Source organism: Lucilia sericata, unplaced genomic scaffold (genome assembly GCF_015586225.1).
Source record: "Lucilia sericata isolate MDLA Ls3-8-SP2 unplaced genomic scaffold, ASM1558622v1 Contig000628F_arrow, whole genome shotgun sequence".
Lineage (NCBI taxonomy): Eukaryota > Metazoa > Arthropoda > Insecta > Diptera > Calliphoridae > Lucilia > Lucilia sericata.
In genome coordinates, this window is record NW_023994634.1 from 215130 (window position 1) to 229436 (window position 14307).

At 29.0% G+C, this 14307-nt stretch overlaps 1 protein-coding gene across 1 annotated transcript in view; it reads right to left on the minus strand.

Annotated features, from left to right (window-relative positions):
- The window catches only part of LOC119606846 (protein turtle), a gene marked incomplete at its 5' end in the record, with an annotated part of 64604 nt that overhangs the window by 19160 nt on the left and 31137 nt on the right, over positions 1-14307 (minus strand). The window contains one exon of the mRNA XM_037960494.1: positions 3174-3587. Within this exon, the coding sequence (XP_037816422.1) occupies positions 3174-3587 (414 nt within the window). The remainder of the gene's footprint in view (positions 1-3173; positions 3588-14307) is intronic.

Genomic DNA, 14307 nt, shown 5'->3' on the forward strand with positions numbered 1-14307 from the left:
AGGTGTATAAAAAATTTTTAATAATTTTTTTATATTCTTTGGAAAAAGTAATAGGTTACGAAATAGTTTATTTTTTATATTTGTACAAAACGGACTTAGGTGTAATCCTTGAGTGAAAATTGAAGACACCACATAGAGGTACATCGGTCACATTGGTGTGATAAGACCTATTCTAACTTGTACTTATATATTCTTATGGACAGGGGGTTCAGTGTTCATGCACTTGTGTATAAGTAATGCTATGAGCCATATGCCATCCCAGGCTTAAAAGTTGCTTGATATTCTACCCATTGAAATAAATGTCGAAGTGCTTTACGTGAGCACCTGTCCTGAGGGCCTTATTTCATTGTGCTTCTTACACGCCGGTGGCAATTTATGTATATATGTACGTGCACTTTGCTCAAGTACACGAGCTATCTTATCTCTTGCCATAGTAGCCCCGTTGGGGTATAACAGGTGTCATGAGACAAGCTCAATCGAACGCGGACAAGCAGAAGGCAATCACTGGTTAGAGTCCATAGAAGGGTCGGACCCAACATCAGGTGAAAACACCCTATTGATGACTTGAGAATGCCATTGTCCCTACAAACATTCACATCATTTAAAGATTCACACCAGTACATTTCGAGACCTTATATGTCGCCCAAACACACTACTGAGATGGCTCCTGTTGGTTTGGCAACAGCACCTAGAGACGTATTTGGTGACATGAAATACACAAAATAATAAATCAGGATCCCTCTTCAACGAGAAACTTCCCTGAAGCGTAAAAAGCCTTACTAAATCAGTACTAATCTCCAATATCCCAATTTTATAGATCCGTGTCTTTGAAGATCCGTGTCTTTGAAGCACCAATTACGGCGGAAAGCAGAGCCATCTCAGTAGTGTGGTTGGACGATTTTAGAGGTCCAGGAATATTTGTAGGGACAGAGGATTTCTCAGAGCATCAATAGGGTGTTTTCACCTGATGTTTGGTCCTCCCCTTATATCGGCTCTAACTAGTGATTACCTTTTCCTTTGTCGCATCATATAAGTATGACGACACACGGGAGTAGTCTGCAGCGAAAGAATGAATTTAATTGTTGTAAGTCTTTTTTTACGAACGCAAAACCATTCTATGGGCGAGAGAATCCCATAATGTCTCTTGGAATAATAAAGCGCTGGGTGGTTCATATGGGGTCCTTGGACGTGCTGTTTCGAACGATTGTAGAGTATATGAAAAGAACAGTTAAGGAGCGAACGAAAGGCCCAATAGTGGCTACGGACAATTTTTGAAAATGAAGGCACTTGGTATAGAAACAGAAATACTATATATGGCAATCTAACTAATCTCTAGCACCCGGAAACAATTCCTTACAACAACTGAATGTGAAAAGTGGATTCGTATAAATATGGGGCAACAGAGGTTAACATCTTCAACGACACATAGAAGGCACGTAGGGGGAAATCAGATAGTAAGATTAAATCTAATACCATATTGGACTTAAATGAATACTGTTCCAGAGTTAGACATTTGGATCATAAGAGAACGGAGCTCGAGGAAGTTAACCTGAAGAGAGTAAAACCATATATTCAGAATAAGCAAATCTAAGATTGAAGTCGGAATGGACGCATGTGATAAAAGTTGGAGGTCAACATTGGAGGTCAAATCATTGCGTGTTTATCTACTTCACATTCTACGCTTCAAAGCGTAAAACGCATGGTGTGAACCTCCAGCTTAAGGGCACATCTATATGAAATTGAAAGAGCGGTTTCCGACGAACAAAGAGCATTTAAAGGAGACAGTGATACTCTAGAACACTATGTTATTGCCTGGATTTAGTGGAAATTTGATCTAAATATCTTGTGATCGATGTTATTTCAAATATAACATCGCTCGTGGATTCTAGGATAGATAGCACAAATATCATAAAAATTTGACATCTGTAATTGATTTTCCTTAATCATAAACAAATTCAGATATATAAAATTTTAGTAGTAAGTGTCCTTGAAACTAGAAAAAACTAGTCCCATAAAGGCACTATGTAGTAGAAATATTAGATCCAAGGTAGTCAGCCGTTGTCGCAGAGAGCTACAGGTTCTCAATGAACAACCCGCGTTGAATCTGTGCTGAGTACCGGGTCACAATAATATAATTGGAAATGAAATTGCAGACGAATTAGCACGATCAGGGGCAAACTTGGTTGGACTTAAACACAGCATGTGCTGATGTTTATCCTGTGCTTGATTCCGTTTATAGAAGTATAAGGTGTAAGTTCAAAATTGAATCGGATACACTATGGGACAATTCATCACAGTATATTAAAAGTTTTGAAATTTTTAAAATCAGTTTTCCACATCGAGTTGCTTGGATTTATAAGACTCCCTAACAGAAATTTATTAAAATTTAAACTACATGCATATGCATGTACGTAAATTTACATATACATATGTAGATCCATTGTTTCATTTACAGTTTTCTAAAAATGTTACTAATAAATACAAAATTTAGGAAATTATATAAATAAATCAGTTAAAGGTAAATAATGATTTATATAACAAAAATATAAATGATGAATTTTTTATGAATATGTATGACAACATGCAACCTTTCCTCTAAAATTATACAAATAAATTCTATTAACCATCACCAATGAAAATTTAAATAAATAAAAAACTATTGAAAAATAACAAAAAAATAAAAAAATAATACAAAAATAAAACAAATAAAAGAAATTTAAATTTAATTTACTTTGAAGTTATTGCTATATTTTTAAAAAATTGTGTTATTCAATAACCACAGAATATAAAATAATAAAACAATATAAAATCATATAGAGAATAACTTAAATTATAGAAAATTCAATTGAAATGGCAAAATTGATTTCTTAAATGTATGTTTTAATAACAAATTTTGATTTTTGAAAGAAATAAATTCAATTTTAATAATTTAATTTTTATTTAAAGAATATAACGTTGCCATTAATATTTAGATTTTTTTCTTTTGAAAGTAAAATTTAAAATCAATTACTTTTATATTTGAAAAATTTACAAGTTAATAAAATAAAAATCTTTTAAATAGAATTAGATAGAGAGTTAGATTTCTTTTTAAGTTAGAGAAAGTATAAAAAAGTACCATTTCAATGCTTTTGTTTTTTTTTTAATAATTGAAAACTGTCATTGTTTGTTTTTACCTTTTTCCTGTTTTCGTCGTTTACGTTTATTGCAAATTTTTACGGCACAAACCGATAAAATGATCGCAACTATAAAAAACAGGATGCCCCCAACGACACCGGCTGTTATTGCTTTATGTTTGACTCGAGCCGGTACCGGAAATTTAACTTCATCACTGGATTCATAAGATTTTTCCGAATTGGCTAAAACGCGAAAATAATACGTACGACCACCAACTAAATTCTTAACTAAATATTGTGTTTCTTCGGGTCGTATTTGACCGCGATTTAATGTCTTCCATTGAGCATCTGTACGATATTTTATTGTATAAAATTTAACGATATGGGCACGTTCCAATGGTGCTTGCCAAGAGATAAGAAAACCATTTGATACCTCGGTTACGGTTAGATTACGTGGTGGTCCTGGCTTGGGTCCTGTTTATAAAGAAATTAAATAGAGTTTTAGGTAGAAAAGTAGGTGGAAGAAAAGATGATATTTTAGATTAGTTATTTTAAATTAAATTTATGTAAATAATATATATAATTTTAGGTCTATTTTATATTAAAATTTTAAAGCTCTTTTTTAATAAATTTATAATTGCATATTTTTTTGGGTTACCTGTTTATCCTGTATATTATTCTATATATTAAATTATTAAATAAAATTCATGGAATGTTAATGGTGGACACTATGATATGATATTAAAAATAAAAATGGTTTAATTTAAGGTTAGAGTTTTAAATGTATTATATTTAAATGGTTTTTCTTCATTTTAATAGACTTAAAGTTCGGTTACGTACTGCTATGTATTGTCACACAATGTTACAAGGAATTGAAATTTATATTTCTATAACTTATCCTATATGAACAAGTAAGAGTGGAATATCGACTATGCCGAATCTTATATACCCACCATCAAACCGTATGCCGTAAATGGAATGCTCCCCTATAAACATTAGGTTGATATTTGAAATAGGGCTTAAGTTAATTATGGACACATCCCTTTCGGATTAACAAACTATTCAATTCTAAAACAAAATATTTTTGCCCAACTTTAAACCATGGGCGGTCAATCGGGGTCAATTATAAAATTCGGTAAAGAGATTTTGGCTTGTAAGAAAGTCTCTTCTGTATATCGTAGCTTGGATTATTTTCAAATGATATAAAAAATTTACTACGATACGTAAAAGTGAATATGAAATTAAAGTGTAGCAGGATCTACCTTGTGATTCCTCAACCATATACATTTATTTATTATAGAAGGTCCATTAGGCCATTGGCCATATATATCACCTAGCAGTAAGTGCTACAATAAACTGATTCTTTTTAAGGGGCATTACTCAATTATGGACTGAACTGAAAATTTATATATATTTTTTTAAACTCAGTCTTTAAAGTGCAGTTCAACCTCAATTTGATTACTTCAGTGACGCCAGTTCACAAATAAGTGACCAAGGGGTCAATGGAACGATTTTCATAAGCGATTTTCGCAAAACTTTGTGTATTTTTTTCAATACTATCGAAAGCAAGTTATGATAATTTAATTCATTTGGCATGACTACTTCTTTTTTGACCATTTTTTATATGAAATCAGAACACTGTGATATCGTAATTCTGAACTCTTAACTAACTAACTAACTAACTAACTAACTAACTAACTAACTAACTAACTACTAACTAACTAACTAACTAACTAACTAACTAACTAACTAACTAACTAACTAACTAACTAACTAACTAACTAACTAACTAACTAACTAACTAACTAACTAACTAACTAACTAACTAACTAACTAACTAACTAACTAACTAACTACTAACTAACTAACTAACTAACTAAACTAACTAACTACTAACTAACTAACTACTAACTAACTAACTAACTAACTAACTAACTAACTAACTAACTAACTAACTAACTAACTACTAACTAACTAACTAACTAACTAACTAACTAACTAACTACTAACTAACTAACTACCTAACTAAAACTACTAACTAACTAACTAACTAAAAAACTACTAACTAACTAACTAACTACTAACTAACTAACTACTAACTAACTAACTAACTAACTAACTACTAACTAACTAACTAACTAACTAACTAACTACTAACTAACTAACTAACTAACTACTAACTAACTAACTACTAACTAACTAACTAACTAACTAACTAACTAACTACTAACTAACTAACTAACTAACTAACTAACTAACTAACTAACTAACTAACTAACTAACTCTAACTAACTAACTAACTAACTAACTAACTAACTAACTAACTAACTAACTAACTAACTAACTAACTAACTAACTAACTAACTAACTACTAACTACTAACTAACTAACTAACTAACTACTAACTAACTAACTAACTACTAACTAACTAACTAACTACTAACTACTAACTAACTAACTAACTAACTAACTAACTAACTACTAACTAACTAACTAACTAACTAACTAACTAACTACTAACTAACTAACTAACTAACTAACTAACTAACTAAACTAACTAACTACTAACTACTAACTAACTAACTAACTAACTAACTAACTAACTAACTAACTAACTAACTAACTACTAACTAACTACTAACTAACTAACTAACTAACTAACTAACTAACTAACTAACTAACTAACTAACTAACTAACTAACTAACTAACTAACTAACTAACTAACTACTAACTAACTACTAACTAACTAACTAACTAACTAACTAACTACTAACTAACTACTAACTAACTAACTAACTAACTAACTAACTAACTAACTAACTAACTAACTAACTAACTAACAACTAACTAACTAACTAACTACTAACTAACTAACTACTAACTAACTAACTAACTAACTAACTAACTAACTAACTACTACACTAACTAACTACTAACTAACTAACTAACTAACTAACTAACTAACTAACTAACTAACTAACTAACTAACTACTAACTAACTAACTAACTACTAACTAACTAACTAACTAACTAACTAACTAACTAACTAACTAACTAACTAACTAACTAACTAACTAACTACTAACTAACTAACTAACTAACTAACTAACTAACTAACTAACTAACTAACTAACTAACTACTAACTAACTAACTAACTAACTAACTAACTAACTAACTAACTAACTAACTAACTAACCAACTAACCAACTAACTAACTAACTAATGTTTTATGGTTATGCCAGTATCTTGACAAAAATCGAACTTTGCAATGATCCTTCATTTGATTCTAAAAAATCCCCTTCAGAGAACGACTTGAATGTCGACAAATTTTATGTTAATTGAAATCCCTCCCACAAATTTCATGCGGATCGGTCCTTACTTACTCCTAGTCCTCATATAGAGCCTCTTTCAGAAAATACCAGTATCATCAACAAATTGCTTATAAATCTATGTAGGCCATGGCCGACTATAATTTCTATTTATTTATTTTTTTTGTTGAAAAGTGGTAGGTAGAATCGGTTCAAGATTTCATCAAAATCAAAACATCAATATGGGCCCCAAAATATAGTTTAAAATTTGTTTTTATATATAGAGATATTATACTATAAGATCAGACAATCCCATTCTTTCGAAAGTCATCCTGATATTTACATTACCATACAATTCAACAAAAACATAATAAATGTGTAAATCTTGGAAATTAATACTATGTATAAGATACGGCATATTTGTTATATATTCATATATTTATATGAAAATATATTGCTTTTTATAATAATCATAAAAATCTCTACATAAAGTTTTACATTTAAAATGTGTTTGTAAACAATAAAAAGTTCTTCGAATTCAATATTATGAGAAAAATATAATTTTAAAATTATTATTATTGGTTTTTTCATAATATAAAATAATGAGATATTATTGTATTTCAATTTAAATCGTTGAATTTTGCATATGCATTGTATAGTTTGCATATGCTGAAACATGGAAGTTATATAAGTGTATATGCATTGACTGCAATTATGTATACATAGTATGTATTTGTAAATATATGCATGTATGTATTCTTTAGAAATCCATATATGATAATAATTTCTTTTTATATGTATTAGTTTCATGTTGTGTTATCACGTATTGAATTTTTCTCTCTTATAATTGGCATACGATATGTACATACATATGTATTTGTTGAAAATTCTTTGCAAAACGATTTTAATACTATAATTTTTTGATATGATCAAAATTAATGTTCGAATGCTTTTAAAGTGGTAATTAGGCAAATATAGAGTATTGTGAATGTGTGTGTGTGTGTTATATTAATGCTAATGGGTACATTAGGTTGGTACTAATTTTATATTGGCCTCAATGCTAATTCAATTTATAATTTTGAATTTTAAATAACATAATATATTAATTAATTTTAAATTCCCAAAATCCCCCAAATTAAAAAAAAAGAATTTCTTTGGATAAGACTTTTTCTCTGGTCATGTGAAGTTTTTAGAAATCTGAATTTATGAAATACATAGGCTTTTGTTTATAATGCCTGTATATGTAACGATATCTGAGGAATTGGGTATTTGTTGTGTCACTCCAAGAACTTGGATTAATTATAATAAAATACATATCTGGAATTTCATATGTAAGAGTATTTTCTAACAAGAGAAAATGAAATGAAAATAACATTTATTATTCAATTTATTTTCAAATAAATTAAAGACAAGAACGTCGATAACATTATAAATTCCACCATTTCGGCGGCCAGGGAAAATGAAAAACTAAAAAAAAAAAACTAAAATGTTGATTTCTACTGACAACTTGCTAAGGTGTTAGACATGACAGCAACAACAACTGCACACACACACTCTTTCATACACAGAAATATACAGCAAAAAATAAACAAAAGAACAAAAAAAAAACAGAATATAAAATTAAAACCCATAAAAAGGACTCACAGGACAAAACAACAAAGTCCGGAAAAAAATGTAAGAAAAGTACAAAAAAATAAACAACATGAAAAAAATGTCAAAAGTACAATTGTTATTTATGACAGTAAAAAAATAAAGATAGAAAGCAAAAATACCAGCAACAAAATAACTTCAAAGGACACTCACATAAACACAGACATAAAACGAATAAGGGTCACAAACATAAAAAAAATAATAGAAAATAAGAAGAACAAAACTAAAGGAAGAAAAAAAAAAAAACAAGTTACTAAAAACACAAACGCATTAAAGGTAACAAAACAGACACTTGTATGGTAAATAAACAAAACTGTAAGGAGTGGGAGGAGCAGGGGAAAGGTAGTAGTGTTAGTAGTCATATAATATTAAGTAGAGTTTTAGGTCCTTTTGGTTGGTCTCAAGGAAACAAAACACTAAACATTTTCTTGTTTTTATCCATCCTTTTTTCTTTATTTATATTCATCTTTTTGTAGTGTTTAAATAATAAAATAAAAAAAACAAAGAAAGTAAGCAAGAATCCTTGTATTCAAAACAGAAATTGAGAAAGGAAATAAAACATTACTTAAGCGCATTAAGGACAACACCGGAAATATGTGTTCTACATAGTTTTATATGTATATTTGTATATACAATACTCATACCATTACTAAGCACAATAACAGAAATGTCAAAGCAGTAGAAAACCAACTACAACAACCTGCTAGAAAACAGTAAAAAACAACCAGACACATACAAACATACGACATACCTCGACAACAATTCAAAACTGTAAAAAGCACATTTTTTAAAGGCCAGGTTTATGAGCCTGTGTGGTACTTAAATATTGTTTTCTTTATATTTTGTGGAATTATCAAAGTGTTTTAAGTAAAAACAATGAGCAGTTTTCTTTTTTTGCCTTTTAAGGTAACTGCAAAAAAAGTAATGTAAATTTAAATTTAATTGTTGTGCATTTTATGAGTGCTAGAGCTTTTAGGAAATTTTCTCTTGGTGTTTTTGTGTACCATTTGTTTTGTTGAAAAATTACCACAGTAATAATCCTTACAATTCGAGTTAAACAAAAACATTTACAGAGCTGTACAGAATTATTGGTTTTTTGCAAAACAGAAATACTTACATTGAACAAAATTTTTGCCTCAATGAGACACAGTTTTCCTGTAGAAAATGTGCCTCAATGAGACACAGTTGTCATATAGAAAATGTGTTTCAATAAGACACAGTTGTCATATAGAAAATTTGTATCAATCAGACACAGTTTTCATATAGAAGATGTGTCTCAATGAAACACAGTTTTCATAAAGAAAATGTGTCTCAATGAGACACAGTTTTCATGTAGAAAATGTGTCTCAATCCGGCATATATTTCATATAGAAAATGTATCTCAATGAGACACAGTTTTCATATAGAAAATGTGTCTTAATGAGTCACAGTTTTCACATAGAAAATTTGTCTCAATAAAACAGTTTTATATAAAAAATTTGTTTTAACTGGACATAGTTTTCATATAAAAAATTTCTCTCAATAAGAGACAGTTTTCACATAGAAAATGTGTCTTAATGAGTCACAGTTTTTATATAGAAAATGTGTCTTAATGAGTCACAGTTTTTATATAGAAAATGTGTCTCAATGAGACACAGTTTTTATATAGAAAATGTGTCTCAATGAGACACAGTTTTTATATAGAAAATGTGTCTCAATGAGACACAGTTTTTATATAGAAAATGTGTCTCAATGAGACACAGTTTTTATATAGAAAATGTGTCTCAATGAGACACAGTTTTTATATAGAAAATGTGTCTCAATGAGACACAGTTTTTATATAGAAAATGTGTCTCAATGAGACACAGTTTTTATATAGAAAATGTGTCTCAATGAGACACAGCTTTCATATAGAAAATGAGACACAGTTTTCATATAGAAAATGTGTCTCAATGAGACACAGTTTTCATATAGAAAATGTGTCTCAATGAGACACAGTTTTTATATAGAAAATGTGTCTCAATGAGACACAGTTTTCATATAGAAAATGTGTCTCAATCAATGAGACACAGTTTTCATATAGAAAATGTGTCTCAATGAGACACAGTTTTCATATGGAAAATCTCTCTGAATGACACAAAGTTTTAGAAAATTTGTCACATTGAAGCACAGTTTTCTTATAGAAAATTTGTTTCAATGAGATACAGCTTATCTTTAGAAAATTTGTCTCTATGACACACATTTTTCACATAGAGAAAAGTAGTCACTCTTAAATAACATTTTTCAATAAGAGGAATGTAGTTTTCATATTTCTTTTTAATGTTCTCTATAAGACAAATTTTTTTATTGAATAGATATTTTGTTAATATTGCAAATTAGTCTAATACTTATTGGACAGCTCTGCTAACAAAAAACCCACAAAAGGAAAGAGAAAAATTATAGAAAATTATGACAATGGTTGCTTTGCATGTCAAGGCAACATTTTTTTAGATTGCTTTGAAAATGACCTTTAAAATTTATAGGATTTTTAAGCAGTACCCTCTAGCTTAAACAGTAAGTACTTTTTGGATTTGTTAGAAGAAAATTTTAAAATATACTATAACTACTACAATATAAATTTTTATGACTATATATTTTATGAGTTTCTTATTTTTATTTTAATAAACACACACTTTTGACTTTCTAACACTTTCTCTGAACATGAAAACTGTTTGTTGTATTGTATAAAATTTAAAAATATAGTACAAGTATTAAACTTAATTACTATAGAAAACTTTTCATGAGGACAAAATCATATATGTATGTGTGTATATATACTTTTTAATTAAAACATTATACAAAAAATAATATAGAATAAATAAAGAAACAAAAAAAGGAAAAACAAAATATTTCAGTACCTTTTAATTTTAATTTAGGCGGTGAATAAACAATCGATCCATTTGAATCGGTATGAAAATAAATGTCAAAATAGGCTAAAAGGTCTGTAAATAAATAAAAAAAAATAAAAGAGAAAATAATAAAACAATTTTTTTTCGTATTTTAACACAAAAGTTTTTTTTTGTTTAAGTGAAAACAATAAAAAGTATAAACTTGAAAAGAAAAATATAAGAAATTAAAAATTTATTTAAATAAAAAGTTAAATAATAAGAAGTACAAAGAAAAAATATCAACAAATGTTGTAGTATTTGTGCAAGAGAAAAGTTTGTGCAAAAATAAAAGACATTTTAATATTTATGTTTTTTCTACAGTAGAAAAGTGTGCGTGTTTGTGCAGTTTATAAAGTTGTTGCCTCTTTTCAGGGGAGGAATAGTGACTTAGTTTAGTTTTCTAAGAAAATAGTAAACATTTTAAATAATTAGCCTAGTTATATACATAGATTTGACTGATCCCGAAACATCATCTGTTTTTACTCTCTAAGACCTATTATCACTTCCCAGGTATTTCAACTTCAAATTATTTTAAATCACTGCGTTATATCAGTCCTTGACATTTTCTTTTCTGTAGAGCAACATTGTCAAAGAATTGTTTCTCAATGAGATACATTTTTCATGTAGAAATTGTTTCTCAAAGCGACACAATTTTCATATAGAAATGAGACACAGTTTTCTTACAGAAAATTTGTCTCAATGAGACATAGTTTTCATAAGGAAAAGTAGTCTCAATGTGTCACAATTTTCGTATGGAAAATGTGTCTCAATGTGAAACAGTTTTCATGAAGAAAATTGGTCTCAATTAAACACAATTTACGTACAGAATATTTGTCTCAATGAGACACAGTTTTCATAAAGAAAATTTGTCTCAATGAGACACAGTTTTCGTACAAAAAATGTGTCACAATGAGAAACAGTTTTCATAAAGAAAATGTTTCTCAATGAGGCACAGTTTTCGTATGGAAAAATTGTTTCAATATGTCGCAATTTTCGTATAGAATATTTGTCTCGTGTCACAATGAGAAACCGTTTTTATAAAGAAAATGTGTCTCAATGAGTCACAGTTTTCATACAGAAAATTTGTCTCAATGAGACACAGTTTTCATGAAGAAAATTTGTCTCAATGAGACACAGTTTTCATAAGGAAAATGTGTCTCAATGAGACACAGTTTTCATAAGGAAAATGTGTCTCAATGAGACACAGTTTTCATAAGGAAAATTTGTCTCAATGAGGCACAGTTTTCATAAGGAAAATGTGTCTCAATGAGACACAGCTTTTGTACAGAAAATTTGTCTCAATGAGGCACAGTTTTCGTATGGGAAATTTGTCTCAATGTGCCACAGTTTTCGTATAGAAAATTTGTCTCAATGAGACACATTTTTCATAAAGAAAAGTTGTTTCAAACAGTCACAATTTTCGTATGGAAAATGTGTCTCAATGAGTGTCAGTTTTCGTATAGAAAATTTGTCTCAATGAGTCGCAGTTTTCGTGTTTCTCAATGAGAAACATTTTTATACCCACCATCAACAAATGGGGGGTATATTGTTTTTGTCATTCCGTTTGTAACACATTAAAATATTCGTCTAAGACCCATAAAAGTATATATTATCTGGGTCCTTATTATTTTCTAAGACGATCTAGGCATGTCCGCCCATCTGTCTGTCTGTCCGTCCATCTGTCTGTTCGTCTGTCTGTCTGTTCAAAACACGATAGGGTCCAAACAGAAGTAGCTAGAGAGCTGAAATTTTGCACAAAATCCAGTTGATGCAGTTTGTTTGGCATTGAAAGTGGGCAATATCGGTCCATGATTTCACCTAGCCCCCATATAAGGTCCCCTTCAGAAAATGTTTCTCAATGACAAACATTTTTCAATTAGACATTTTTTCTTAATGAGAAATATTTTTTATATAGAAAAATTTTCATAAAAAATTTTAACTGAATAAATTTAACAAAATTTTTGTTTTAACTTAAAGCAAAATAATTTTTTTTAATGAAACAAGTAATAGTTTCTGTACTATTTGTAGTTGCATTTATGTATATGAAATACTTGCAGTAAAATTCGTTAAAACTATGATTTAATCATAAAAAATTTTTCATTCTATTTTGTTTATACAATTTACCATTGTTATTGTTGTTTTTGTTAGTGTTTTTTTTTTTCATAGTAAATAATTTTTTTTGTGCATGAAGTGAGTGTCCTTTATTTAAAATGTTTCGTTTTTTTGTGTGTAAGTGTAGTTTTTTTCGCATGTATTTGTTTTTACTGCACTGCAGTTATTTGCTTGACATTTTTTCATTCACTCATTCGTTCGTCCGTTCATTTGCATGTATACGAACACACATACATATATCCATATAAAATTGTTACTTTGCTTTTACAGACAGACGTAAAATAATATTTGCATTTGTATGTATGTATGTGAATGAGTGCAATGGGCCAGTTTTTACGTAGCAATATCCTGTGTGCTATTGCAGTTATGCGTTTGTATGTTTCCTAAAAGTATGCTAATTTTCCTTGTTCTTTTTGGTTGTCCTTAATTGGTTACTTTTTTTGGAATGTTTGTTTTTACTTTTTTGTTCACTTCAGTTTTTCTTCTTATATATAGTGCATAGTATGACTTGAGTAAAGAATTTATATTTTTTTGTGATTTTTTTTTTGCACAGGGTGTTTTATTGAATTGTATTTTGTAGTTGTTATAAAAATTCAGTTGTTAAGACGGAAATGTTAAACAAAAAAATGTCTGCAGTAAGAAAATAAATTGCAAAAAATTTTATTCAATTTAAGTAAAAATTTTTTTTTAAAATAATATTCTTTAGTTACATAGCGCAACACGAAACCATACCACTATGTGATAAAAGACCAAAAAAAAAGACCCCGTGACTCCTAGTTTTGCCATAGGTGATACACTGTTTTTATGGGCCTCCAAAGATTTGGGTCCTCGGTACTATTTTTGCAAAAAAAAAATGATAATTTTCTCAGGCTCATATCTTGCAAATCTTTCGAAATTTTGATTTACTCTCTGAAGCAAAGTTGTAACTCTTGTCATAAAGAACAAAAATTGTGAACTTGTCATAACAAAAAATCTTCATCTTCAATATCAGTATCGTAAAAAGCTTTAAAAAATTTGATTTTTTACGAGTCAAACAAATATTTGAAATTCTGCTCTAAATTAGGCGTATACTTAATATTTATAATATCAATAAATCATTAACACGTATACGTATAGGTGTCGCTAGTAAAAACAGTATTACAATTTTACAATGTAAGAAATGTATCTCTCTGAAAAGACTTTTCTGTGAATAAAACGTAGAAATATTTTCTAAAAA